The 25,247-nt window shown below is 47.9% G+C and overlaps 9 protein-coding genes across 9 annotated transcripts; 4 read left to right on the top strand and 5 right to left on the bottom strand.

Annotated features, from left to right (window-relative positions):
• Positions 1 to 141: 141 nt before the first annotated feature.
• Positions 142 to 1,767, top strand: BKA55DRAFT_566123 (uncharacterized protein). Its single transcript, XM_046192591.1, has 4 exons — positions 142 to 304; positions 357 to 821; positions 873 to 1,156; positions 1,203 to 1,767. The coding sequence occupies exons 1-4, from the start codon at positions 221 to 223 to the stop codon at positions 1,720 to 1,722; spliced, it is 1,353 nt and encodes a 450-aa protein (XP_046049955.1). The 5' UTR covers positions 142 to 220; the 3' UTR covers positions 1,723 to 1,767.
• Positions 1,768 to 1,906: 139 nt separating this feature from the next.
• On the bottom strand, positions 1,907 to 2,659 carry BKA55DRAFT_674969 (uncharacterized protein; the record flags this gene model as incomplete). Its single annotated transcript, XM_046198059.1, has 3 exons — positions 2,455 to 2,659; positions 2,091 to 2,397; positions 1,907 to 2,044 (listed from the first exon to the last, which is right to left on the bottom strand). The coding sequence occupies exons 1-3, from the start codon at positions 2,625 to 2,627 to the stop codon at positions 1,907 to 1,909; spliced, it is 618 nt and encodes a 205-aa protein (XP_046049954.1). The 5' UTR covers positions 2,628 to 2,659.
• A 1,350-nt stretch (positions 2,660 to 4,009) lies between these two features.
• On the top strand, positions 4,010 to 6,282 carry BKA55DRAFT_510538 (uncharacterized protein; the record flags this gene model as incomplete). The annotated part of the gene is made up of 2 exons (XM_046187615.1): positions 4,010 to 4,154; positions 4,211 to 6,282. The coding sequence occupies 2 exons, from the start codon at positions 4,010 to 4,012 to the stop codon at positions 6,280 to 6,282; spliced, it is 2,217 nt and encodes a 738-aa protein (XP_046049953.1).
• Positions 6,283 to 6,689: 407 nt separating this feature from the next.
• Positions 6,690 to 8,903, bottom strand: BKA55DRAFT_566120 (uncharacterized protein). Its single transcript, XM_046192590.1, has 2 exons — positions 8,780 to 8,903; positions 6,690 to 8,707 (listed from the first exon to the last, which is right to left on the bottom strand). Exon 2 carries the CDS (start codon positions 8,629 to 8,631, stop codon positions 7,153 to 7,155), a length of 1,479 nt encoding a protein of 492 aa, XP_046049952.1. The 5' UTR covers positions 8,632 to 8,707; positions 8,780 to 8,903; the 3' UTR covers positions 6,690 to 7,152.
• A 785-nt stretch (positions 8,904 to 9,688) lies between these two features.
• BKA55DRAFT_593375 (uncharacterized protein) lies at positions 9,689 to 12,049 on the top strand (the record flags this gene model as incomplete). The annotated part of the gene is made up of 6 exons (XM_046195543.1): positions 9,689 to 9,824; positions 9,906 to 10,000; positions 10,057 to 10,239; positions 10,270 to 11,299; positions 11,341 to 11,618; positions 11,666 to 12,049. 6 exons carry the CDS (start codon positions 9,689 to 9,691, stop codon positions 12,047 to 12,049), a joined length of 2,106 nt encoding a protein of 701 aa, XP_046049951.1.
• Positions 12,050 to 12,305: 256 nt separating this feature from the next.
• Positions 12,306 to 13,629, bottom strand: BKA55DRAFT_593374 (2-oxoglutarate-dependent ethylene/succinate-forming enzyme; the record flags this gene model as incomplete). The annotated part of the gene is made up of 4 exons (XM_046195542.1): positions 12,306 to 12,590; positions 12,668 to 12,789; positions 12,846 to 12,952; positions 13,013 to 13,629. 4 exons carry the CDS (start codon positions 13,627 to 13,629, stop codon positions 12,306 to 12,308), a joined length of 1,131 nt encoding a protein of 376 aa, XP_046049950.1.
• Positions 13,630 to 16,353: 2,724 nt separating this feature from the next.
• Positions 16,354 to 17,220, bottom strand: BKA55DRAFT_689204 (uncharacterized protein; the record flags this gene model as incomplete). Its single annotated transcript, XM_046199323.1, has 1 exon — positions 16,354 to 17,220. One exon carries the CDS (start codon positions 17,218 to 17,220, stop codon positions 16,354 to 16,356), a length of 867 nt encoding a protein of 288 aa, XP_046049949.1.
• Positions 17,221 to 17,298: 78 nt separating this feature from the next.
• BKA55DRAFT_613271 (uncharacterized protein) lies at positions 17,299 to 18,908 on the bottom strand. Its single transcript, XM_046196681.1, has 5 exons — positions 18,817 to 18,908; positions 18,707 to 18,761; positions 18,208 to 18,648; positions 17,820 to 18,158; positions 17,299 to 17,772 (listed from the first exon to the last, which is right to left on the bottom strand). The coding sequence occupies exons 1-5, from the start codon at positions 18,851 to 18,853 to the stop codon at positions 17,697 to 17,699; spliced, it is 948 nt and encodes a 315-aa protein (XP_046049948.1). The 5' UTR covers positions 18,854 to 18,908; the 3' UTR covers positions 17,299 to 17,696.
• Positions 18,909 to 20,153: 1,245 nt separating this feature from the next.
• On the top strand, positions 20,154 to 21,221 carry BKA55DRAFT_509220 (uncharacterized protein; the record flags this gene model as incomplete). Its single annotated transcript, XM_046187510.1, has 2 exons — positions 20,154 to 20,252; positions 20,307 to 21,221. 2 exons carry the CDS (start codon positions 20,154 to 20,156, stop codon positions 21,219 to 21,221), a joined length of 1,014 nt encoding a protein of 337 aa, XP_046049947.1.
• Between the last annotated feature and the right edge of the window lie 4,026 nt (positions 21,222 to 25,247).

Here is a 25,247-nt window from a genome sequence, read left to right as displayed (position 1 = left end):
ATGTGATTGGTTGGGCTTAATCGTGAGATTACTCCAGCGCGCTCAAATACTTCCCTATTGAGTCAAGCCCGGGTGGGGCTGAGCAACTGAGCCTCGATACGAAGTTGCGCGTCCATCAGGCGTGATTACAAAAAATGATAATTCCAGTCATATTTCCCGGCAGGACTTGCTCGACATAATTATCCTACTCAGAAGCCAATCATACAAGTCAGAACATCAAATGAAGAACCGACGTATCGTTGGTCCGCTAGATCAGCGTAAAAAGTTAACCCGCTGCCAATCATGTGCAAGGAGACGCATCAAGGTTCGAGAGATATCGCAGACTGTAGTCTAACTCCAGCTAACGCGAAGAAAAGTGCCAAGGGGGCACACCCTGCGAATATTGCGTCCGTATGAAGAAACACTGCCAGCCACAAGCTGTTGCAATGTCCGAGCTGAAGTTTGTCAGCCACTCAGTGCTTCAACAAAGGAGCAAGCTACAGCCGCAAATCAGCGAGAAGCCCGACAGTACATACTTGAAGACCTTCTTCTTGTTTCTTCAACGTTGTGAATTCACACCCGAGTTCGCAAATTTAGGCTCTGACTTTCTGCCTCTGATTCAAACATGTGCACCACTGCGAGAGGCAACAGTTGCGATTGCTGCCCTGGAAATCAGTAGATCCCCGAATGCAAGGTCTTTCGATGAGCTTCCATCCCCATACCACTTCGCATTGAAATCATATAGCAAGTCACTTGCAAGCCTTCAGCACTACCTCCGATCACCAGACGCCTTACATTGCCAAGGTGTTCTTTGGTGTACATTACTTCTTGGCTTGTTCGAGGTAAGAGAGTATCGTTATATCTACTTGCTTGTATTCTAATCCTTCGCGCAGTTGATGATTGAAGTGTCTGGAGGCCAGTGGGCTAAACATATGCTCTATGGCACATCGAGGATATTTCAGCTTTCTGGGGCGGAGAGTCGTTCCGATTATCTCGGCTGTCAGTCTTTTGAAACTTTCAGACTGTTAGAGGGAAATCGAGCAATTCTCTATGGTGAAGACACTGTTTTATCCGACTATCAGTGTATGGACCGACATGGATCTCATAGCATGGCATCATCAAGCCCATTAGACGAAATCCTTGATTTTATGGTGAAGGTTTCTTCTTTCAGTAAAAGGTCAGTTCTATCAGTATATAAGGAGCAATTTCTTACCAAATGCCAGTTTTTTCTACCAAATTGAGTCAATTTCAGAATACCAGCGACACAGTCATCCGGATCTGGACATACTGGCGTCAAAAAGTTGTCGTTTCCAGTACGAACTTCAGTCTTGGTACTCCCAACGCAGAGCATCCATGAAGTCAGCTGGACCGTATGGAAAGCTTGCATTGGCAAATTACCATGCCCTTCAGTTGTTTCTCTGCAGGAACTTCACTTTCTATGACTGCTGGGACATGAGAATCATCCCTGTCCTTACTTCTAGTGAGATTGAAACTCATGTCACTGGTGTGATTTCTCATTGCTCTGAAGTCCTTGAACATTCTCACATCGCTGGAGTGTTGGCGATATTTCCACTCCGAATGGCGGGTGCGAACTCTACGGATTCCCGAGAGAGGAAGGAGATTATAAGGCTGCTGGACTTAATATCACAGAAAGGATTTGTTGTGTCGGGGAGGATCAAGGTTGATTTAGTGGAGCTATGGGAATATTACTACTTGAACAGTAAAGTAGGGGACTCGGTCTAAACGGCTTGATATGTAGATTTAAGCTTTCAGGTCATAAGCCTAAACAAAGTTTCATATGGAATTACTATTCCGTGATTCGGAAATAAAATGGCGTATTATTGAACTTCACTTCTACTCTAAATAACTCGAATACTTGGGGGAAACCTCATCGCAGCGAAAACCCCCATCCATTACACCCAATGGTCTACTTGGCCTGAATGTTGAAGAACTCCATGATGACCCGAGTTCGCAGTTCCGGCGCAAAGTAATCATAGCCAACAATAACACCACACTCGTTGACAAAGACCGTAACGGGAACTGCATTCTGGTACATGATACTCCACTAAAAGGGTTATTAGTCACTCCTCTGAAGGGCATGAATTACTCACTGCTGCAACGGGAGTTGGAGTGAAATCCCTCTTGACAAATCCCTCAAAGACAGCTCCAGAGTCAATCAAGATATTCCTGTTGAGAATAGGATAGTTCGAGTTCACGTATCCTCTCCAAACACTTGGTTTGGCCTTCTTGGGATCATAGGTCGTCAAGGTGTTATCAACCAAGCCGGATTTGGTGACGTTGGAATAGTCGAAAGTTGAAGAGGCAAGAACACCGTCGAAAGCTTCATCGGCGCGGACGAAGCCCTTGGCTGGAGAGTTTTGGATGAAGCCAGCTGTGATATGTGACAGTTCGCCATTCCTAGGTATTCAAGTCAGTAACCAGCAAAGTTAGGTAGATGGTGAGATGATGGCTTACCACTTGTGCTGTACGAAGTGTGCTTGGTACTCTGGTTTAATAGCAGGTGGTTTAGGCTCTTTGAAGCCATGAGAGAACGGAGTCATTGAAGCTGGGAACGGAGGGCAGTTGGAGGAAGTTACCCCAGCTACTGCAGTAGCAAGAGTGATGAAAAGAACGTTGAAGGTCTGCATTTTGAAAGAGTGGTACAATGTAGTAAGAGATGTCTTCTGAATGGTGTTGTTGATTCCAATTCTCTGGACATCGCTCTGTCTTTATACTTGAAGTTGAGCCAAGGTGGATATTGAGGTGCGTTCAGTTACTGCTCATTTAGGTTAGGCTCACTCTTCTCGAATTTGAAATGAGGCTGAGTTGTACACGAAATGAAGACGACGACGATCCTGCGTTTAATTCTTTCCTAATTTGTCTTTCCGACTATTTCAATATGGATTCAACTCTGATCGAAAAGTTTGAAGTAGTTACAAAAGTATTTCTCGCGTCATCTATCCGTCGAGTCTACCACTATTTTAACGTTGCAATCCAACCAGTTTCCCCAACGAACCAATCTCTCAGCGAATACTGATGTTGGCTCACTTGGTGAAATCGAACCCTAGTTTAATTTTCTTTGCAAGAAGTCTCATGATGGAGCATGGTTCAGCCAGGCGAAGAAAAAATCATCCTACTTATAATCCTCGCGGTTGGATCCTGATCTCGGCTTACTGTCAGAAGTCGGGGTGTCGTATGAGTCATGTAAAGAGAACTGCCGGTCTCCAACGAGTCATGGTGCGGACCAGCTCTGCTGTTACAAGCGTACGTATTACGGACCCAGATGTTAGCATTTATTTTATGCTTACTGGGTTGATTTCCCGACTCAGCCTCGAAGGTCTCATCAGCGGCGAGCTCAAGGCATTTACAAAACCGTTCTGCGACTTTCTCATGGCTGTCGCATGACCATGCTCTCCTCATCCTGGTCGATGTCCATTTGACGCTTCAACCTAGGCTGCCTCACCTTGCGCCCACGACAAGCCATATCATCATAATAAGCATAAGAAGTGCAGAATTGGCTGACTGCTGAAGGTAGGCATACTATTAATACTTTGGCCCCCACCCCGGACTTTGCACAAGCGCTTGAACCAACTGAAAATAGCTCTATAAGGCGATGCTAAGAAGCATGTATCACCCAAGTCCCAGAAATGATGACCGCAGCAATTTTCGCCATACTTTGTTCAGCTGCTACTTTCGAGCGCATTGACGTGGCTGCTACGCTGCATTTGGCGCTTTCTTTCGATCGCCATCAAATAATGATCTGAACCACTTATTATACTGGCCTCGCATGCACGATATCTGTCAGCACGGGTGAGATAGCCAATAGAGCGACATTTAATCTTACGAGCTTATGGTCTTGATTGTTGGACCCCAACACAGCCTCAAGGACGAGCATGAGGCTTGTATCTATATAAGAGCATCTAGTCAATTCATTCCTTCTGCTGCATCAACTCAGTCGGAGCTGTTTCAGAACTCTTTCCGGCAACTCTTTCTTATCCTTCTCAGACATCTTTCGCTCTGTTGTTCTAAGATGGGGATCATACCTCGTGGATCTCCTGGCTACGATACCAACAGCCTCTGCACGACCCCAGCATGCATCAATATTGCGGATGACATTCTAGGCAGCATGGCCACCAATCATGCAAAGATTGATCCATGCACTGACTTCGATGAGTGTAAGTCTCTTGCTTGTTACCATTCACAAGATGTTAGATAACTAATGTGTTCACAGTGGTCTGCGGCAATTGGGCAGAACGTAATCCAATCCCAGCAGGCGTGACGTCTGTCGATGTACTAGGAGCTGTCCAATGGCATGTTTACGATCTCGTTCGACGCGTCCTCGAAAATCCCTACCCTTCGGGCCCAGACGCAGGCTGGATAACAGTTAATCTCACCAAAGACGAGACTAAAGCTGATAAAGAGAATTTTTCCAAGATGCAGGAAGCTTACCAAATCTGCATGAACACAACCGCGCATGAAGAAGAGGGTCTTAGCCAGCTTCGACTCCTAGCCAAGACAATTGTCACGACGCTTCCTGCTTCATCCAATGCAAAGAAAGAGACTACATATGATCATTCAAAGGGAGTTGGTCAACTTCTTACGCTCTTTGAAAGCCTTGGGATTGAGACAACGCAGAGATTTATTCAGGCTGCAGAGCCGTTGAACCCTGACAAGATGGCGCTTGGCATCCAGCCACCCACCGATTCCGGTCTTCCATCGACTCGCGAGGATCTGTTGGAGTTCTTGAAGATTTCAAGTGACCTTGTTTACTCGGTTCATCCTGCTAACTTGACCCGTGGCCAAGCTCAGACTTTGATGGAGTCGGTCGTCGCCCTTCAGCTCTCGCTCCAACCGGTAGCCGCCCCAGAGACAAATGCGACAGAGGAGGCAGGCCAGGACAAAGACACCGAGGAGACTTCTGAGGGGGATATGTACATTTCTATCACTGAGATTCAAGAAATCGCCCCACAGTTGAACTTCAAGTACGTCGTCGATCAATTGGCGCCCGAGGGGTTCAATGATTCCAAGATCGCGTTCACCTCTGCGGAGCTATACAAGAACATCTCGCAAAAGTTTTCCCAGACCCCACCAGAGGTCATCCAAACTTTCTTCCTTTGGAAAGCCATCGCTGCTGTATCCACCTATGTCGACTCTCCACAGACCGAGGCCTATAACAAATGGCAGTTCAAGCAACAAGGCAGAGATCCAGGTAGTCCTCAACCCCGATGGCAGCGATGCGCCATTCTTCTCGACAATGGAGTTGACTGGATCGCAAACGACGATGTAGCTTCTCAGCTCGTCGGTCCTACAGGTCTAACTTGGATTCTCGCCCGATTCTTCGCCGATAAGCACTTTACGCCAGATGCTAAGAAGTTTACATCCCAGATCGTCGATAATCTTGAGGAGGCATTTATCGGACGCATTGGGACCAGATCTTGGGCTACTGATAAGGTCAAGAAGACGGCAGTTGAGAAAGTTCGCGCCATGACGAGCAAGATCGGCTTACCAACATCGCCCAATGCCATTGATCCAAAGGTCGTAAAGAAGTTTTATTCCGATATCGAGATCACGCCATCTTTGATCCTCAATGCTCTTTCCTTCGCAAAGTCTCGAGTTGCCAAGAACTGGGCATCTCTTGACAAGCCTGTTGATCGACAGAAGTTCCCATCTAGCACTCTCACCACCAACGCCTTCCATCAAGCCTCGGGAAACACCATGATAATCCTAGCTGGTATCCAACAATCTCCCATCTACGATGTCGGCTATCCGGCTTACATAACCTACGGTGGTATGGGAAGCATTGTTGGGCACGAAATCACTCATGGTTTCGATAACAATGGCCATCAGTATGACAAGACGGGTAATAAGAGCGCATGGTTCGATGAGAAGTCAACAGCAGGATTCAAAAAGTCCACCGAGTGTTTCATCAAGCAATACAGCAACTTCACCATCACCGGCTCCGATGGCGAAGAGGAGAAGATCGACGGAGAGCTCACTTTGGGTGAGAACGTCGCAGACGCCGGTGGTATTCTCTCTAGCTTCGCAGCTTGGAAGAAATGGGAGAAGGACAATGGAAAAGCACAAGATCTACCTGGACTCGGCAACTTTACGCATGAGCAGCTGTTCTTTGTCAAGTGGGGTCAGAATTGGTGTCAGAATATTAAGCCTGACCAGGTCATTGCTGGGTTGACGGATGAGCATAGTCCTAACCAGGCCAGGATTTTGTTGCCGTTGAAGAATTCCGCTGATTTCCAGCGAGCGTTCAAGTGTCCACAGAAGAAGCCTGTTTGTGAGCTTTGGTAGATGGTTTGAGTAGTATCGATTTGATGTTCGCATTTTGTATTACATTCTCTTCTCTTGGCTGGCGATGGACCTGCGAACCTTGACTTACTCGCAACTCATCTGAGTTTTTTCATCATTTGGCTATGGGCTGTCTTATCTGGTTTGTTACAACTAAGCTTCCATCATACATGACTTTCTTGATATCATGATTTCTGTATTACATATCGCTGCTTCGTGAAGATAAATGTTGATCCTGCATCTCTCTACTGGTTCTTTCGGGCTAGCGTGGCCCGGTTTTTGGAGTGGATATTGCCAAAGATAGCCAAGCCCCGATTGGACACGTCGTGAATGCTAAAATTAGAAAGTGCATGATCAGATGAGGAAGATCCACAGGCAACAGAACCTCGGTAATTTTCATCCTTACTTCCGCAGGATTGTTAACTACCCTGTACCTACAACTATCTCCCCAAAACTGTACCCAAGAGTAGTACTTTCAATTGAGAAGAATTAGCTATAGTGAAAAGTGTCAAGGTTTGAGAGAGAAACAATATAGTCATACACTAGGATATGTCTTGCTAAAGTTTAGAACCTAATCATGTAGACTAATGCCCTCCCGTTTCGCGACTCATCCCGACCAGAAACTCCTTCATAATCAGATGAAATGGGATTGTTTGAACACAACAGCCTCATTTCAAGTAGAGGTCTTCAATTTGTATTTCTACTTTAGTGCGTTTTTCTAACTCATGAAAACCAAAGACTGAGCAAGAACAGCACTCGAAGCGTATTGAAATCGAAAAACAAAAAATACACATCAAAAGTCCAGCTGTCTGTCAGTGTACTTTGTACTTTGTTCTGTCTTTCCAACCCGATATCTCATATATTTTTCCAAACTTATTTATCCCTGCGCTTGCGCTCACTTCGCTCACTTCGTCGATGCTTCTTGCTGCTCGAGGACTTGCCCGTGCTGGAGGCCTTGCTCACGAAAGACAGAGCATCCGAGTCGTCTTTGATCTTGGATGGCTCTTCTGGAACAGCTGGCGGCTCTGGCTCGGGGAGGACCTCTTCTTCTTTGGGGGCTTCGTCCTTGCTCTCGTCTTGCTCGCTGGCTGCTGAATCTTCCTTCTCGGGCTCTGCCTTGGGCTCCTTGGGTGTGTCGGTGCCGCCGATGAGTCTGGGTACTCGCTTGCTCAAGCCTCTGTTGACCTGCAACGCTGCTATCGTGGTGCAGATTCCGCCGATTCCGAGGACTGCTAGGGGGAGGTACTCTGCGCCTCTGATTCGGGCGGCTATGGTGGTGCAGACTGCTCCTATGCCGAAGGTCTTGAGGGATGGGAAGGGTGCTCCCTTGACTCTGAGGGTGAAAGCTGCACCGGCCAGTGATGCTGTTAATCCTCCTATGGCTGTGCTGACTGTCGCTGTCGTCTTCCATTCACTCTCACCGCGGACGGCGTTTTCAACATGCTTCAGAAGCAGGTTCGCAGGGTAGTCGTCGTAAGTGGGTAGATTGACCCAGACGTAGTTGTTACCGCCGTGAGTCTCGCCATGAATGACAAGATCACCCAAATCTGGGAACTCAAGAGCGTCTCTGATAGACATGGGTCGGGATGATGGAATGAGCAGGTGGAACATGGCATTGTTGGCGCGTTTTCCGAGTCGCTTTCGGATGAACCTCACAAAGGCCACGAGAGCATCCAAATTGTCGGAGAAGCCAAGGAAGTTGCTGGGCAGAGGCTTGTCCTGGAGGAGGTCGTAGAAGTCGGCATGCCATTCGGCATCGGGGTGATAGAGGACATAGAGATGTCGATCTGAAGAGGCGGATCGGCACTGACGGCCGAGGAATCTGTAGACGTGGCCTGCGAATTTGGATGGCTCACTCTGATCGACCCAAGACTCGGTCTCCTCGGGAGGTTCAATCCCCACATTTTCAAGGTCTGAGTCATAAATGACGCTGAGATTGCTTGAACCGAGTTGAAGCCTCGTCAAGAATCGTTGAAGCGGTTTCGACCATTCCCCGTTTCGGCAAACCTTATCAACGCCCTTGAGATGAGCGTGAACCGTCGGAACGTACGGACGAGTACCCTCATACTCAACATCAACGACATCCTCGCCCTCACCGGTCTCACTGGCCTCGGCATCCAGCGCCTTGGCCTGAGCAGCTTTCGCCTGGAGAAAAGCCTCGGCGTTGAAGGGAATCTCAGCGAGCTGCTGAATCACATCGGGGCCCTTGCCAGCGCCTGTTGGACTGAGGCTGTTCCGGGCAATGTCGCCCGCTCTCCTTCTGAGGCTGCGGGATGGTTGACCACTGCGGGACGAAGCATCAGTAGCGTTTCCAGCCTCACCTGAGGCCTGGCTGCGTTTCTTGGAGCCCATGTTGCGAATTGGTTTTGCTTTCTGCTGCGCCGAGGTGCGGGGCTGTTGGGGTATGGTCTGAGCGACCGTTGAGGCTCTGAGGGAGCAGTCAGCGAGCCGAGTTGAGGCGAAGCCAGGATATCCCTAGGAGGGCAGAAAGAAGACGTACCTAGTGCAGGCACAGTAGTAGTCGGATCAGTGAGTGGTGAGCTTGCTTGACTGGTTCGTTGCAGATCGCGGGTTTAAAGGTATCTCGGGTAGATTCAAAGCTAAGAATTATCCAAGGACCCGGATCACCATTACCTAAGCGAGAAATATGTCAGGCACATGCCAGGCCCCTTTTTTAGGACCAGAAGCAGCCAGTCAGAGAGAACCAAGACCCGCTGACCCAGCATGGATTGAGCGGTGAGCAAAATAAACGGGACTATCAAATCTATGACAATATTAGACGGCCATCTCGAACCCAGGTAAAGAGGGTGTCTGACCGCGTCATTTATGTCAAGACCAAGTATTCTCTCGACTTCCAGCTGCCAACACATGATGTGGCGAAGGCTTCACCGCCTTTAGGCTTGTTGAGCTTGGGCACTTAACCACTCACTGCCACCTCATCCAAATGCGTGGCATAAGCCAATTCTTTGCCGCACTCATGCCCAAATGCTGCATCAGAGTTGGCATCAACCATGAAACAAGATGAACACGCATGTTATTGCTGCATCATCTTATCTGCGGGGTAACGTTTGCAGATCAACATCATCGACTGTGTCACAAACACGCGTCACGCGTTCAGTGAAACGGTCGGCCTCCCGCATCGTCTGAACAGTTTCAATGTCAGACACAAAATAAAATTATTCAGTACTTATTTACAACTATTAAATTCGTCACTCGAGGTTAATCATTGAACGGCGCGTAAACCTTGAACTTGAGCCCTGCCGTTAGCCGCAGTATCTCCGAATCATTTGTGTAATGTTTGCCTTTGAACATTCACCGCAACGCCACCGTATTTCACTATATAGTGACGACACCACTTTTCATTTGAGCTGAGAGATTTTCCACGCGACAATATCCCGTATCCCGAAGCATGGGCAATATTTTTGAGCGTCCCACTGACCCTGGGGATGATGATCTCCCGTTCCTCGTCGAACAACTACGCCTGCAAAACCACGAGGTTCATAGGCGAGTCAATGCACGTCGAGAGCGTCAACAGAGAGAACCTTGTAGATTCTACGCTTAGGGTTTCTTCCATCACGGTTCAGCCTGTCGCTTTGCCCATGAGGGACCCCCACCTCCTTGAGAAGCATGTCGCTTCTTCGCCAAAGTGTATTGTAAGAGAGGAGTTACCTGCAGATTTACTCACGATAAGCCCAACACTGAGTGGTCGGAGGAGCCCAAGGTACGTCGTTATCCTTCAGCGATGTGATTAACCTAAAAGCTAATGGTCACTCAAAGCATGACTCCCATACTGAAAAGTGGACTCGTGAGCTCGGAGGTGCTTGGGTCGAATTTGGAGATGGAGCGGCTGTCACAATAGTCTCTCTTCTTTCGGACTTTTTCGCCATTCAAATGCGCTATCTGCCCTTGGGTTCGTCAGCACGATCGGTGCAAAAGCTGTTGGCTGATGTAGGCATCACCGTATCGATAAGCGACATTGACTTCATTTAGCTTGTGAAAAATCGGAATGGAATGGCAATCATCAAAGTCAAGGATCCTGAGTTTGCAAAATCCGCTTGTTGGAAACTACGCACCTGTATACGAGCACCTGATTTGGAAGTCAACCAAATTTCGGCCCCATTGCTAGATGGATCATCATTTGGCTTCGTTGACAGTAAGAACGTGCGCTGCTCATGGCATCGACCGACAAGGAATGTGACTCTCCACTTTATATTTCCGGCAAAAGCATTCGAGTCGTATTACAAGTTCAGAAACCAGGAACTCAAAATCGGTGGCTTGCCAGTCATAGCCCAAATCCCTGCCGCAATGGATGCCGCCCAAAAGGATGGGCCATGGAAGATGGACCTGGAGGGTTTGGTGGCTAGTGTCACTTCGGAGGGTATCACAGATATGTTTTCCCCGTCTGAAGCGCTTTATTATGTTGAGATGGGTCATCCGAGCTACGAAACGGACTTGGATATTGATTTGATCATGATAAAGTCCTTGCTATACGATGTAGGCGCTTTGGAACGATGGGACGTGTTTGGAAGTCCCACAGCAAGAAGAGTCAAGGCGCAAGCCAGATTTATCGAAGAATCTGAAGCCCTGAATGCAGTTTCGCAGTTGAATGGCACGTACTTACCGTTCAACCCATCAGGAAAACTCTACCTTCAGCATGTCCATCTGGTAAAGTTCCGGGTTTCGACACGAGTCTATTGTGTTGTTCAAGACAGCATCGAGTCGCTACGAAAAGATTGGGAACGACAATTTGTTAATTACTCTTCTCTCCTCGAGCACGGCTGCTACAGAGTTCTGAAGCTTGAGAGCCAAGATCGTGGGCCTTTTACGCAAGCAAAAGAGGCGCTCGAACATATCATCAACGGCAGAACAATGACTTTCAACGGGAAGAACATATGGTCTCCCGATTTCAGAGCAGACAGGGAGGCCTACAAGAGCTTCAGAAGATTGAAGGGGATCTCGAAGTTGTTATCATTCGCGACATCAAATCCTCCAAGTTTCGAGTTTTCGGCCCGGAGGACAGGTTTCTGCCAGCCTGCGAAGATCTTGACCAGCTTTTGCAAGAAATTCAGCCTTGCTCAACGGGGCACAATGCTGAGCATCCAAGGACGACAAATGCTGCCGAGGGCGACTGTGCGGTCTGCTTATGTGAAGCCGATCAAGCACTCACGCTTTCATGTGGACATGTCTACTGCACAATTTGCTTTGTTAATATGTGTCTGGTAGAAGCGTCCATGTTCGGCGACTTCTCCATCAAGTGCGTTGCAGACAAAGGAAATTGTAAAAAAGCCATTCCATTACTGGAGATCCAGAACCTGCTTCTATCAGAGATATTCGAGAATGTCTTGGAAGCCTCATTCGCTTCCTCATGCGTCGACACCAAGACCAGCTCCGCTACTGTCCAACACCCGAATGCGCTCAAGTATACCGCATCGCTCAATCAGAAACAAGCATCCCGCCAATCTTCACATGCGCTAAATGCATGACGGCAACCTGCACGAGTTGCCATGTCTCGCACCCGAGAAAGACATGCGCACAGTACAAGGGTAACGCGTCTGGTGGCATGGCAGAACTTCTCAAAGCAAAGGAAGAGCTGGGCTTTAAAGACTGTCCTAAATGTAACACGCACATACAGAAAGATGAAGGCTGCTTTCATGTAAACTGCTCGGCCTGTGGAACTGATATTTGCTGGCTCTGCTTGGAAACCTTTAGAGATGGTGAAGAGTGTTATCGGCATATGGGGAGGATACACGGGGGGATTGGTGACGAGTGATAAGAGTGACTCGACAAAGGATCGTGCACATTGGTTGGCGAGGTGCCCAAGTACACTCATGCACTTCAGGCGAATGTCGATGGGAGCAGCCTGTCAATTCATTCACGAAGAATCGATGGATTTGTATACGAGCCCTTCTCTCTTCTGTCATTCCTGTCAAGTTCGAGATACAAGCTTGTGCACTTTAAGTCATCTCATGGAAAACACAATTGAGTCAGACGATTTAAAGAGATCTATCCATCCCGCTTCCTTGACCTCAAGGGGCCATGGTTTGAAGGCTCTCCTGCTCCAGGAGCCTGTAGCGACCCTCATCATTCAATCTCTGCGTAGTAATGCGCTGAGGGTAGTTTCTCATGAACATGTTAGTGAAATGCTTGCCATAGTGGATTCCATCCTCGGGCTCCTGGCCAACATCATAGCCCGGGACAGGTTTGACAACTGCTTGAAAACTTGGCTCATGGAAGTAAGCAAAAGCAAACCTCTCTTTGAGATTAAGCCCGACTTTGTGGGGGGTTGAGGGAAGGACTGAGTTGGTGATGTACTGCATCATGTCCCCTAAAGGCCAAAGACGGTTAGTAGGTATCGCGTGTACCGGGACGTAAACTTTCCTGGGAAGACGGTGAAGACATTCTCTGCAGGGGGAACGAAGACCCATCTCTCATCATCTTCTCTGAAGCCGGCAGCGCTCGATTCCCAATTAGCGAGTTTTTCATCGCTGTATGGAGGACGAATCATCAAAGCTTCGAGAAAACGGGTTAGCTACGGGCTATCGGCGAGAGTCATCTGAAGTACTTGCCTCCAACATCGTCAGCTGCTGCGATAACGAGCAGTCCGTAGTCAGTGTGAGATCCAATCCCTCTTCCTTCCTTACCCTTGCCATTTGTCTTATTAATGGCAGGAAAGCTATTGCAACAATTGTTAATGACGCTGACTCAACACGGAAAATGAGGATTCGAGACTTACCGAAGAATTCTTAGGTGATGCCACCCATCTTCAGTGTAATTGGTAAGTGATCCCTCAGGCACGTCAAGCCCCAGTTCAGTGAGCTGCAAGAGCGTTTCTCCAACGCCCCCCAGATTCTGCATGTAACGCTGCATGGGGTTCTGCATCTCATAGTCAGGCCAGGGACAACGACCATGGCATGGCCACTTTGCAACAACCCTCGGCTCATCAAGTTCAAGGTCTTTGGTTACAGTAAATATCTCGCTGTAGTCAGCAATACCGTCAGTGAGCTCCTCACCACTAGCGATATAGCCAGAGTAAGTCTGACTGTCAACGCAAGCAGCCTTCTGAGCATAAGGCTTGCTGAAGAAGCGTCTACTAGCATAATTGGCACTTTTGTAAAGTGCGTGCTGCTCGGGTGTCATGCTTATCTGCAATATGCCATCTTTCTGCCAGGCTTTGACAAGGGCTTTGCCGAGCTTGCGGTTGGCCTCGTTGTTGGAGACCTTCTCAGGTAGGATAAAGGTCTGGAGATTCCCAACTGTGACGGAGTGACCAGGGGGTGGACCAGATGCATCGAGGATGTTGGGGATATGAGGCTGAGGAGCAGGAGCAACAGCAGCAGCAGCCGAGGCCATCTTGCGGACCATCATATAACGAGTGATGAGAGAGGGTGAGGAAGGTCTTCTCAGTGAGGATTTATAAATATGTGTAAGACTCATGATGTATGTCTGTAGTTATTGTTTTCGACCACTTAGAAAGTTTGAAGATATGATGTTTGCTGGAGATGATGATCCAGGCTCCAAACCTGGGCCCAGATTCCCATATTTATGCTCGATCAGAGAACGCCTACATGATGAGTCTTGATGAATTGCCGAAGGTTGGCTTGAGAACTGTTGTTCTTTTCGTCCCTTCGTGTCCGGATATTGCTTTCCGCTAGACGACATTTCATAATACTGCAGTCTGTTTACAGGTTGCATGAAGTTGATGCACCTAGATCCTTACTCCCTGTGAAGTTAAAGGCTTCATAACCCAGATAGCATAGCCGATTTCCCCGAGACTCGCGACTGTGAGGCAGGGGCTCGTGAAGCTAACCTGAGTACAGAATCGCTAGTTACGGCCCGACCCATGGACAACCTCACTCTTGGCAATATCACACGATCTACGATTCATTAGCTTTGGTTCTTGGTCCCTCGAGAACTTTACACAAGAGTAAACTATGGAATAACTGTCTGACATCTTACAGGTACTAAATTCAATAGAGATTCAGGCACGTTGCATAGCAAGCTTTTCTACTTGCGAAATATCGTTCGACTTAGACTTTGTGAAGCTTCCAAGGACCAGGGCCTTCTGCGCCGCCCTACGTCCTTGTCATACAATTATCCCATTGCCATCCCACTTATCTGCCGAGCCAATAAACCCGAGTCAGACGCGCGATACGCGTCTCTCACCCAGAATCACATCTCATCAAGACACGAAACAGACAGTCGAGGTAGCATGCCCAATAACTTGATAATTCCCCTATAAGTTTTTCGGCTGCTCGTCTGGTCAAGTCTGCCGCAGATGAAATAGAATGAACCAATCGCGCATAGATTAATTGATTACTCAAATGCTCGAGTCATGTCCCTCAGTCCCTGTAAGAATGTTACCAGCCTCCGGGTATGCATCCCGTTGGGAGAGCATTAAGGTTCTGCCAATGACCGAGGATTCCGACAACATACATATGCAACACCAATGCGGAGCGGGATATACCCGAGTCATTCTCCGCAATCCTTTTCAAATTACCGCAACATCTCAATGCTTACACGAACGAGTTTCACATATGGCGTGACGGGCAAGACTTTCGACACCCCGGCAACAACTCTTAGAGTAACTGTAGACGTTAAAGCAGAGTCTTTGACCGCAAATCTCCATCACTGATATGCCGGACTTGGTAATCATCTGCCTGTGACGTAACATTGTACCCCAAAAACAGAGGTTTGTTACTTTCTCGTACCTGAAGCAATAGGAAACGAGAAGACATAACTCGGTATTTACGCCACTACCTGGATAAAGTCGAGTGGCTTCGTGACCACATGAGTTGAAGCTGTTACTCTTTGACTTTATCTTGCAAGAGAACTCAGTGAATTTCGTATGATTGCATAACGTGGCTGAATCTGGGACATTCCTCTGCATGGGAGGTAGGATTGGAATCAACGAGACCATCGGGAGCAACTCTCTAGCACTTTCAGAAAAGAGATACAATTGTTTCACAACTTGTATTGAGTCTAAGGTATATGGTATTGTTTCTGTATCCAATTCCAAGAAAAGATGTTGCCCCCACTTCTGCATCAAGCTTGCACCTTGCAATACAATCTGGTATATCTTAAGAGGAGATCCCCGGATTTTTGAAACGAATTTTACAGTCATGAACCCTTCTTTCACGAATCTAGCTAAGACGGGACGGTGTAAATATAGAGGATTGGCAGGGACAGAAAGAAAGGACTGCCAACGGGAGCCAGCCGGGTGTCTGGGAGGACTAGGGTGGCTAAGTTGGAAGCAGTATAATGAAATCGTCTCGTCACAACATCCATGCCACTAATCCTCATGTGTACCACTTGCTTCATGATACATCAATTGCCTACCTTGATCGGGCTGAAATATAGCGAGGACAAGCGTGGCGAGCCTAATAGATGGGAAGAGCTGGTTTGGAGTGAGGGGCTTGTGAATGCAAGCCCGGGTTCAACGTTGTAGGGAAGTAAGAAGTCACAAGTATTAAGCAGGAGTATTAGGAGTTACGGCCTGCAAATCTCGAATTTGCGTAAAATCTGGGAGTGAAATCCTAGATCGATGACTGGATTTGTAACTTTGTAGCTTTCTGGAACAAGGCGTCTTAGAATTTCCTGCTGTCCAGGTGTAATCTCTCTATGAAGACGGCGACAGGGATAACATAATAGCCAGTGGTTAATTATACTGATAATTAAAAAGAATATATATAATGAAAATTTTACACTTCGTCGTTTCAATACAAAGGCGTCTTTCAAAGTCACAGGCCTAAAGTTTCATCATTGGTTGTTGGAAATTGCGCTTTCATATTTGGATTTTTCTCTACGTAAAATATGTCAAGTGATAGATCTAATGCAGAAGTATCAAAGCTCTGCTCGGCTTGTGCCCCTTGTAACGAATTGTCACAAGATTCCGTCAGCTATCTTGGTATAACAAAAAGCACAGCTATGCCATCATGATTTTCTCCACTAGATAAAAGCCATCTCAACTAACTATCACCCTCTATGGAACCAGAACGCCATCTCAAGAAACAATCGCCCCGCAGCCCAGCCTTTAATATCAGATAAGAGCCAGCTTAAGTGATCCTGATCACCTTCTCATTCTCGTAACACAGTTACAAAATGGCGGCCATACTGATCCATGAGCCCGAAAGCCATTTTCTGATCATACGCCTCACCATCCAACTCATCACCGGACTCATTACGAGGTTCAACCATTCGGAATAAAACCAAATCAAGATTAGTTGCCTTGAGACTGCTGAAATTAGGCTTCAAAGCATTGAACAGGTAGGATGGCTCGCACTTGATAGGCTGACGATGCTCGTGGTCAAAGAAACACAACTTAGGCCCCGCAAACCTCTCGCGGGCCTTAGGGTCGAGGCAGAACAATTCCAACTCAATGGATCCGGGTTCTCGTCGGGGCCTGTCCTCCCACCTTAGCTCCCAGTGAGTGCAAGTTTGATGTATAGGACAGTGTGCAGCGCCGGGGTGGGCGAGAAAGATGACAGGACAGTCGACTGAATTAAGCCGATTTTTGGTCACAGCAAGATACATCGCAAAAAGAACATCTCGCGAAAGGCACCGATCAGGCTTTTCCAAGAGCCACTCATCCTGTTTGAGCCTTGTGTCCACATATCGACCATCTCTTGGTAGATCTGCTGGATTGATTAGAAGTGACAGCTTGGAAAGTGGTTGCTGGGGAGAAGACTCGCTCATCCCTATATCCTCCTCGTCAGAGGTAGTATCCAAAGAGTCCGGAAGGTCGAGAGAAGTATCATCGGGGTCATCCACAGCCACTTCGTACTCGTTCTCGTCCTGGTTAAGTACTTCAGAAAGAACCTCAATGGCGGCATCGATATCCGCTTGATCCGCATTTTCGCGTGTTAGAGAGAGAACCGAAATGGTGGCATTGACTTCTGCTAATTCGCGCTCCAATATAGCCTTTCGTGATAAGAAGAACTCCATCGTGCGAGTGAATTCAGTTGTCCGAACAGGTTGGGTAAACGGCTGCGTAAGTTGTTGTTTTCTAATGATTTACTGCTTGTCTGGTGTTGCTGACCGAAGTCTTGGGTTGGTAGCTTGACAAGAAGTAGAGGAGCGATTGGCGGGATTAAATAAGAGTTCTGAGCATATGCCACTGTCACTTAGGGTGTGGCATGGTTCGTATCTGTGCTGCTAAACCTGGCGTAGTGAGTTTGTTCGAGCCTTTGGTCAGCTATGGCTACGCGATGACAATGAACACCGAGTCGAACTGTCGAGCACTGCACCTTGTTGCCCGAACAACTATCATGGCGCTGGAAAATACATACAGCATGGCCCCCATGCCCAAGTCGCGAACAATATGGACAAATGAAAGGGTGATCCTTGATATTGATAGGACAGTCAAAATAGGATGTAGGTATGATACAGTAGTCTCAATCGCAGTTGCAAAAATATTATGACTAAAAGGTTTGTCCAGCAACAAGGGTCTCATATACCAGACCTTCAAAAACAGATCGCTTTATCGCAGCACCAAATCTATTCTTTGTTAGCTACCTCAGAATATGATATCTGAATGAACCTACCCGTGACATTTCGCAGCCTTCATCAACCTCGCCGCAAGAATACCCAAGCTACTTGTACTAAATCCACCAAAGTTTGGCCGACACCGGATGCTATTCCACGCCTGGATTGGCGTCATCTCATCCTCATTCGACAAGTCAGGCGCTAATGTCAACAGTCGCTCTAACATAGATGATGGAGTATTTCCAAAGGTTGGCGATGTCGGGAGACGTGGGTTATTTGTATGTGATGTATCACCGCAGGCTGCCATGAGTTGAGCCGTCGCAGTCAGGGCATGATTGCCAGGTTCGTCAGGTTTTTTGACGTCTCCGTGGAGATGGCCCAGACAAGGTTCTTCAATTCTGTCGTGTGTTAGTACAGACTCGATGATAATATGTAAGAGGGACATACTTTAAGACAAACTCCATGCCTGCAATGATCTGATCCACCTCGCCCACGCGGGAATGACTTGAGTATCCTTGATTGAACAAAACGAGAGCCCCATGGCCTTCAGACGGGTCAGAGAAGTCACCAAACGAAGACGGTGATATCAGTTGTGGAGAAGGCACTATGTCCACTGATTGGTAGCCTGGGTCACCCAGATACATTGGAGAAGCGCCGCTTGACGACCCTGTTGTTCTGGATGGAGTAGCGTAGTCATTGACTGGATATGTGATTTCTCTAAATCCAGTATCGGTCGAATTGGGACCTTGGGATAGTTGTTGAAGGGCATTTTGAAGACCTGCACGGAGTTGTTCGCATTCACGGGCCAACTCGGCTTCCCTCGACCGGGACTTTGCTAGTTCTTCTTCCAACGTCCTCGCGTACTTATCCTTTCGTCCACGGTAGGATCTAAAAGAGTGGGGTGTTAAAAATGGTTATATAAGACAGTGCACCGAGAGTTTCTTACTGTTGGGCGCGTCGCAGTTGCGCTCTTCGTTTCTCTACTGGATTTTCCTTGGGCTCTGACCATGGTCAGTAGCTCGTACAAACAAGGATTAGCAAAAAACTCCAACTCACCACCAGGATTAAAAATTCGAAAGATTCTGTCAGTCATTGTGTGATTGACGCAAGCGAAGAGGAACGCGAAAAAGGTAAAAATGATGAAAGATCAATAAAGATGAAGAGAACAACGACTCCAATTCAGCTGCTTCATTGTTGTTTCTTATCCAAGATTAGTCAACAGGTGAGCATTGTTCTCATTGGTTCTGATGAGCACTAGCTGGGTGAGACCCTTGTCTCGGGGGCGTTTCGGTGTCGTCCCCTCATTCTCAGGCACCAAAGATGAGAATATCAGAATTTCCTATTTGGGAAAGGTTCGTCTTACTCCTGTTGGCCCTGACACTGAGAGGGATTAGCGAAAAGGCTGTGATATTATGCTTCAAGGAGAATACCGAATAGGTAGTGAAGAGATATTCTTTATTTACAAGGATGCGTAATAACCTCATTGGCGAGTCTGTTAAATTTGTTTCGATAGCTGTGAAGTTGACAACATAATCTGATAACCTTCTATGATAAGGTTATCCATATGTACATGATTTTGATTTCATCCCTGTTACTAAATTATTTATCGTCTGGCAACAAGGTCCCTTTCCAGACCCTTGATTAAATTGTTTAAGTAGTAAATGAAGAAGGACTAACCTTGAGGTTCAACTATTACTTTTCTGCCTACAAAAGGTCTCCAAATACAGTAAAACCATGGCGCTTCCAAAATGGAAATCGTGATTACGGAGGACAAAGCACAGATCTGACTTCCAAACAGGGTTATCGCACCCCGGTTTCACTTTAGCTGGCAGCACGGCTACCAAGTCGCATTATGTTGTTTCCGAACTGTGGATGGTTCTTCAACATGGTTTCACATTTCAGGAAGTGGAACTTTCACTATGGCCGTTTATGTTGCACTGAAAATCTTGCCTTTCCTAAAGAGGAAATTCAGATTACTTCGATGTCGGGACTTTATCCCTGCGAATAGAGTAAATAGAGATGTTAAGTTTGGATGAAAGATTGTTATAAAGATGATCACGAGCCGTGGACAATTCATTCAATATCTTCATTCAATCACCCAACACTCTTCTCTCATTCACTCTCTGCAGCAGGTCTGCTTTTTAACCTTTTCTTCTACATTCTCTTACCAACTTCAACACAGCACATCAGACAACATGTTCTCTTCAGGATTCCTTCTCCCAGCTTTACTGTGGCTTGCGCAGGAAGCTAGCAGCCACCCAGCCTGCAAGCCCGGAATGAACAGCAATGCCATGATGGGCAAGGCGATCTATGTTCTCACCAATGAGAAGACCAACGGTGTTCTCGCGATCCCAATTGGCAAAGATGGTACTCTCTCTAAGGGCAAAGTCACCATGACTGGAGGTGCAGGCTCTATAGCTGTTGATGCAGATGGCAAGCCCGCTACGCCTGATGCTCTTATCAGCCAGTCTGCTCTGACAATTGCAGGTAACGTAAGTGTATCCATACTCACAGATGCCATTGACTCTTTACTAACTTTGGTCTAGAACATCTTCGCTGTCAACGCCGGCTCCAACACTCTCAGCATGCTTAAAGTCTCGCGATCCGATCCCACGAAACTACAAATGGTCGGCAAGCCAGTTCAAGTCCCCGGTGAATTCCCCAACACCGTTGCTGCCTCAGCCAAGAATGGAGTTGTTTGTGTTGGTTCAACTGGTGCCAAGGCTGGTGTTTCTTGCAGTAGCTTCTCGCGACAAGGACTCGGTGCCATGGACGAGCTGCGAACGATCGATCTCGGTCAAACAACACCTCCCGTCGGGCCTACCAACACCGTTTCGCAAGTACTATTTTCCGAAGATGAGTCGATGCTGTTCACTATGGTCAAGGGTGACCCTGCTGTGAACAAGACTGGCTTTATCTCCGTTGCCAATGTTGAGATGAACAATGGAGTTGCGGCTGTGAGCAAGCAGGATGCTCGCAGCTCGCCTGAAGGGACAGCTGTGCTATTCGGCTCCCAGGTCATCCCCGGAACATCTAAGGTCTTCGCAACAGACGCTTCCTTCGGTGCAGCCATTCTCGATGTCGATCCCAACAACTGCGAAGCCACCACCGCTGCTAAGGGAGCAGTCGAAGGCCAGACCGCCACTTGCTGGGTCGCCATCTCTCCCGCTACCAAGTCTGCCTTCGTGACAGATGTCGGCCGTAACCGAGTTGTTGAGATGAGCCTTGAGGATGCAAGCGTTGTATCTGAGCTTGACTTGACTTGCAACGGCGATCCTGGTCTGATCGACCTGGCTGCTTCTGGCAACTTCCTCTATGCTCTTTCACCTGGTAACGGTACTACTCAGGCCGCTGTAACTGTTCTTGATGTCTCGGGTGGCTCTGGGTCGGCGAAGATGGTGCAGCATTTTAAGTTGGCTGGTATGGCGAGCAACACAGCCATGGGCATGAAGGTCATGTAATCATGGGAGGAGAGCGAGTCGTGGTCGGTTGGATCTGGTGTTTGGATTGTATACTAGGATAATATGAGCATTTCTCTTTGGCTTCTTCTCTTGCCCTCCATTCTTGCTCACCCAATCTTTACTCGGTGCACTAGGTATCTGACTTTGTAAGCCGTCGGAAAAAAGTGATCAATCATCGAGTCACAGGAAAACCGTATTAAGCCCAACGCATGAGACTAGACACGAAGGATTTGTTTACAAATGTATATGGCATATATCAGAAGTATTAAAGTATCCAAGTAAACCTCTAAGCAGCAGCTCATGTTCCCTCATGTTCCGCTGTTGGGGTCGATCTTCGCATAGATGCAATTGTTCTCGACCCAACCACCCTGTTTATTCCCCTTGGCAGAGCAATCACAGCTATCGATGGGAACACGCATATAACGCATACACTCATCGTAGTCCGCTGTCCACACACAGCCCTCATAAACGGTCAAAGTAAGCTTGAAATGGTATCCTTGGTTAGGTTGCTCTTTGTCATTAAGCGTATAGTTCGACCACACTGGCCCTTGAGTCTTGTCGTTGGCTACCTTGCGACAGAAAGACTCAGCTGCGTAGGTGATGGCCTCGTAGTTCGACTTCTGGCCTTTATCGTAGCAGTGTTTCTCGTTCTGGGAGGGGTCTGGTTCCGCGAGTGTTGGGGTTGGAGATGTTGTTGTGCTCGTGGTTTCGGTGTTGATCCATGAACGGCAGGTCTCTCGCTCTACGCATGCTTGTCCATGACCACCTGTACCGAGAGCGCATTGGGTGTAAGTAGCAGTCTCAGCACATGAACTGCCCTCTGGTGTGGAGATGCTTGCTTCGGGAACTTGCTGGGTGAGCGTTGGTAAATCTGTGAACTCGCCGGCGTCGTCTTGAGTTGTTGATGATGGGATATCCTCTGTCACAGAGGGAGAGTTTTCTGAGGAAGAAGTCGTCGTGGAGTCGGTGAAGGAAGTTGCCTCCTCAGTCGTAGACTCGCCGGAAGTCATCCTCGTCGATGTGGCAAAGGTAGTGGACTCTTCAGATGTAACAGAAGGGATTGGGCGATCGCATGAAAGCCCAGACCCGCCTCGCTTTGATACGTAAGACCAGTCCCAAGTGACACCCGTCACTGCCCAAGCTCGGTTAGGGTCAGCCATGTTGCTCAACCTGGCCTGCCAGGACTTGAGGTCAGCTGCAGGAACATTGGGGTTGTTGCCAGCATTTGTAACATCATTTTGCAAGTCCGAGAGCAGCTGAGCCTTCGCATCATCGACAGCTTGGTTGATGGAATGGTCTTCAGTGCCGGTAAATCTGTTATCCATGTAGTCCCTATACTTGGCGGCAAATGACCAGACATTGTTCTTCACGGCGTCATCGTTCATGCAGTTCTTTGCATTATCGTCCATATCAACACTGCAATACCGCCAATAGTTAGAAGAAAAGTTCCCTAGCTGAAACGAGGATGGCACTTACAGCCTGGCGTAGATTCTTCGGTTCTGCCGCACAATCGCATCAATTGACTCTTGGTAATTGAACATTTCGACACCAATACCCATACGCTCGAGTAAATCAAGCTTCGGAAGAATCCATTTTTTTACGTCGCTTAACGCCATACTTGTATCAACCATCTTCTTAGTCCTAGACGCCAGCAGGCCTTTGATCTCTCCCGGAGTCGTAACAAGTGCCTTTAAAATGAGATGTTAGCATATGGACATGGATTGCTGTACATTCAAGCGAGATCTCACCTTGGCAATCCCATTTGTCCACTGGTCCATGCCAATGAAGTCCTCAACAAACTGGGCAGCACCGGGATTAATACTATTGGAGCTTTTGGGAAAAGCGTCAAAGACCTTCTGAATTAGATTTGTGCCAGAGTTGATACCACCATACGACTTGATATCGTCGCAATTGATCTTGGAAGGAGATCCTGTCTTCATTCCAACAACGCCAGCGGCATTTGGATCGATAATGTGATTCCAAAAGTCCAAAAGCATGCTCTTCTCATATACATGGTCAATGGAGGGTCCTTCAGCGTCCGGTAGGCCTCTGGGGAACTGAGCCTCCGAGATATGATTCAGAGACGGAACGCAATCACTGTCCTTTGTTGTTCGCCACCACCGTTTGATTGCATTCAAGGCAGTGTTCTTGGAAGTTATTTGCGCTTCGTTTTTCAAGACAAGGTTCCCTCCGGGGTATGGGCATACCTTTCCACGAACATTTTCCAATTGTCTCTTGGATATCAACGCCACCTCTTCGTTCTATGTTCCTTCGCTGAAGCACCTCACTGCCAAGGTCATCGTCAAATGATGTCTGACACGTCCTGCATTCGCTGTCTCCAGAAGGACCACAAGCTTGGGCAGAAGATGTTGTTGTTGTACCAATCACACTGCATCCTGTATGTGTCTTGGTGCAGGTCGTTGAGCAGTCTGGAGTGATACTTGCCCCTGCTGGTCCAGTGTATGTGGTACATGCTACGAAGCAATCGGTGGCAGTAGCACGTTCAGAGCATGTGACAGAAGAAGAACTATCATCCTCGTCTTCATCGTCACCATCTTCGCCACTATCCGAGGTATCAGGAGCTGTCGTGCATCCTGGAGGGACGCAAGGGAACGAGAACTTTGGTAGACCAGGAAACTTGAACCAGGTGCTAGTGGCCTTGGGGAAATGAAAGAGTACGATGCCAGAGCCAGCTCCGCCGCAATTCTTACAGCCAACAAGAACTGGAACGACAGTTGGCTCAGAGGAGCCATCCGAGGTAGTAGTGATCCAAGTGTTGGAAGTCCACTCGGGATGACCGCTTACAGTTGTTGCAGTGAAATCCGGCGGAGCCTCGGTGACAACTGAAAGCGATGTGCCGGTAGGGACTGTGGCGGTTGGAGGATCAGTGGTCACTGACGGTATCCCTGTACTTATCACCGTCGAAGGAACGTCGGTATCTGACTCGGTCGTAGCAGCAGCGTCTGTCGCAGTGAGCCCTAAAACAGTTGAAGGCAACTCACCTTCAGAAGAAATATCGGCGGGAGTCGTTTCTTGTTCACTGCGACCTGTATCAGATGTTGCATCGCCCTCCTCGGTAGTTGGTTGAATGGTGCTCGCCGTTGTGCTCGGTTGCTCAGACTCCATCTCCGAGGGCCGGATGCCTTCAGATGTGTTGACTGTCATTGAAGTGTTTTCTGAATTCAGAGAAGTTGTCCACACGGCGCTGCTATCCCCGTTTTGACCGCTGGAGATATCTGCTGATGTATCCGGAGACTCAGTCATGGTACTCTGAGGTTCTGTAGTCGAGCTCGGTACACCACCCGAGTTTGTCGGGTCCGTCAACGATTGAGCTTCAGTAGAATCCCCAGAATTCAATGCTGAAGAAAAGCCGCCATGGTCAAAAGTCTGGTCAGTTGAAACAGTGTTTCCAGGTAGAGCTTCCGAGGAAAGCTCAGAGTTGAGATCCAGTGTCTCTAAGCCAGTTGGGGACCCGTTGGTCCTGCCACCTGGGACGGTCTGGGTGACGTGAGCAGGCGAATCTTGAACAGGCGCGTGATTAATTGCTGAACTATCCACGCCAGAAGTGGGAAGTTCCGGCAATGACGCTGTAGTGCGTGGCAGGGAGCCATCATGACCACCCGAGATGGCTAGTGATTCGCCAGTGGTATCCATTGGAGAACCTTTGGTGGTTCTGAACCCTTCTGATGAGAGAATTGCAGTACTGGAAATTTCACCAGAAAGGTCTTGATCAATTGTGGTAGAGATTCTAGTAGCTGGGATATCTTTAGTGAGCTCGCCATGGCTCGGCGCTGTAAATGGAACAGATGCATCACCAGAAGTATTCCAAACCACCGTGTCTGGTCTTGTTTCCGAAGCTCCCCCAGTAGAGTCAGGTCCATCAAGAGACGTCTTAGGGCTGAGAACAGCTTTGGAAGACTCGTTGATGTTTGTGCCTTCTCCCGTGGTTTCACCATCTAACGTTGTAGGTGATGTAGGAGAAACAGGATCGACTGTCAGAGAATGTCCTGGAAGCCCAATAGGAAC

The sequence above is a fragment of the Fusarium redolens genome (assembly GCF_020744475.1).
Source record: "Fusarium redolens strain MPI-CAGE-AT-0023 chromosome Unknown BKA55scaffold_7, whole genome shotgun sequence".
In the NCBI taxonomy this organism is placed as follows: Eukaryota; Fungi; Ascomycota; class Sordariomycetes; order Hypocreales; family Nectriaceae; genus Fusarium; species Fusarium redolens.
Note: the sequence above shows the minus strand (reverse complement) of the source record. Positions and strands in the feature narration are given on the sequence as shown.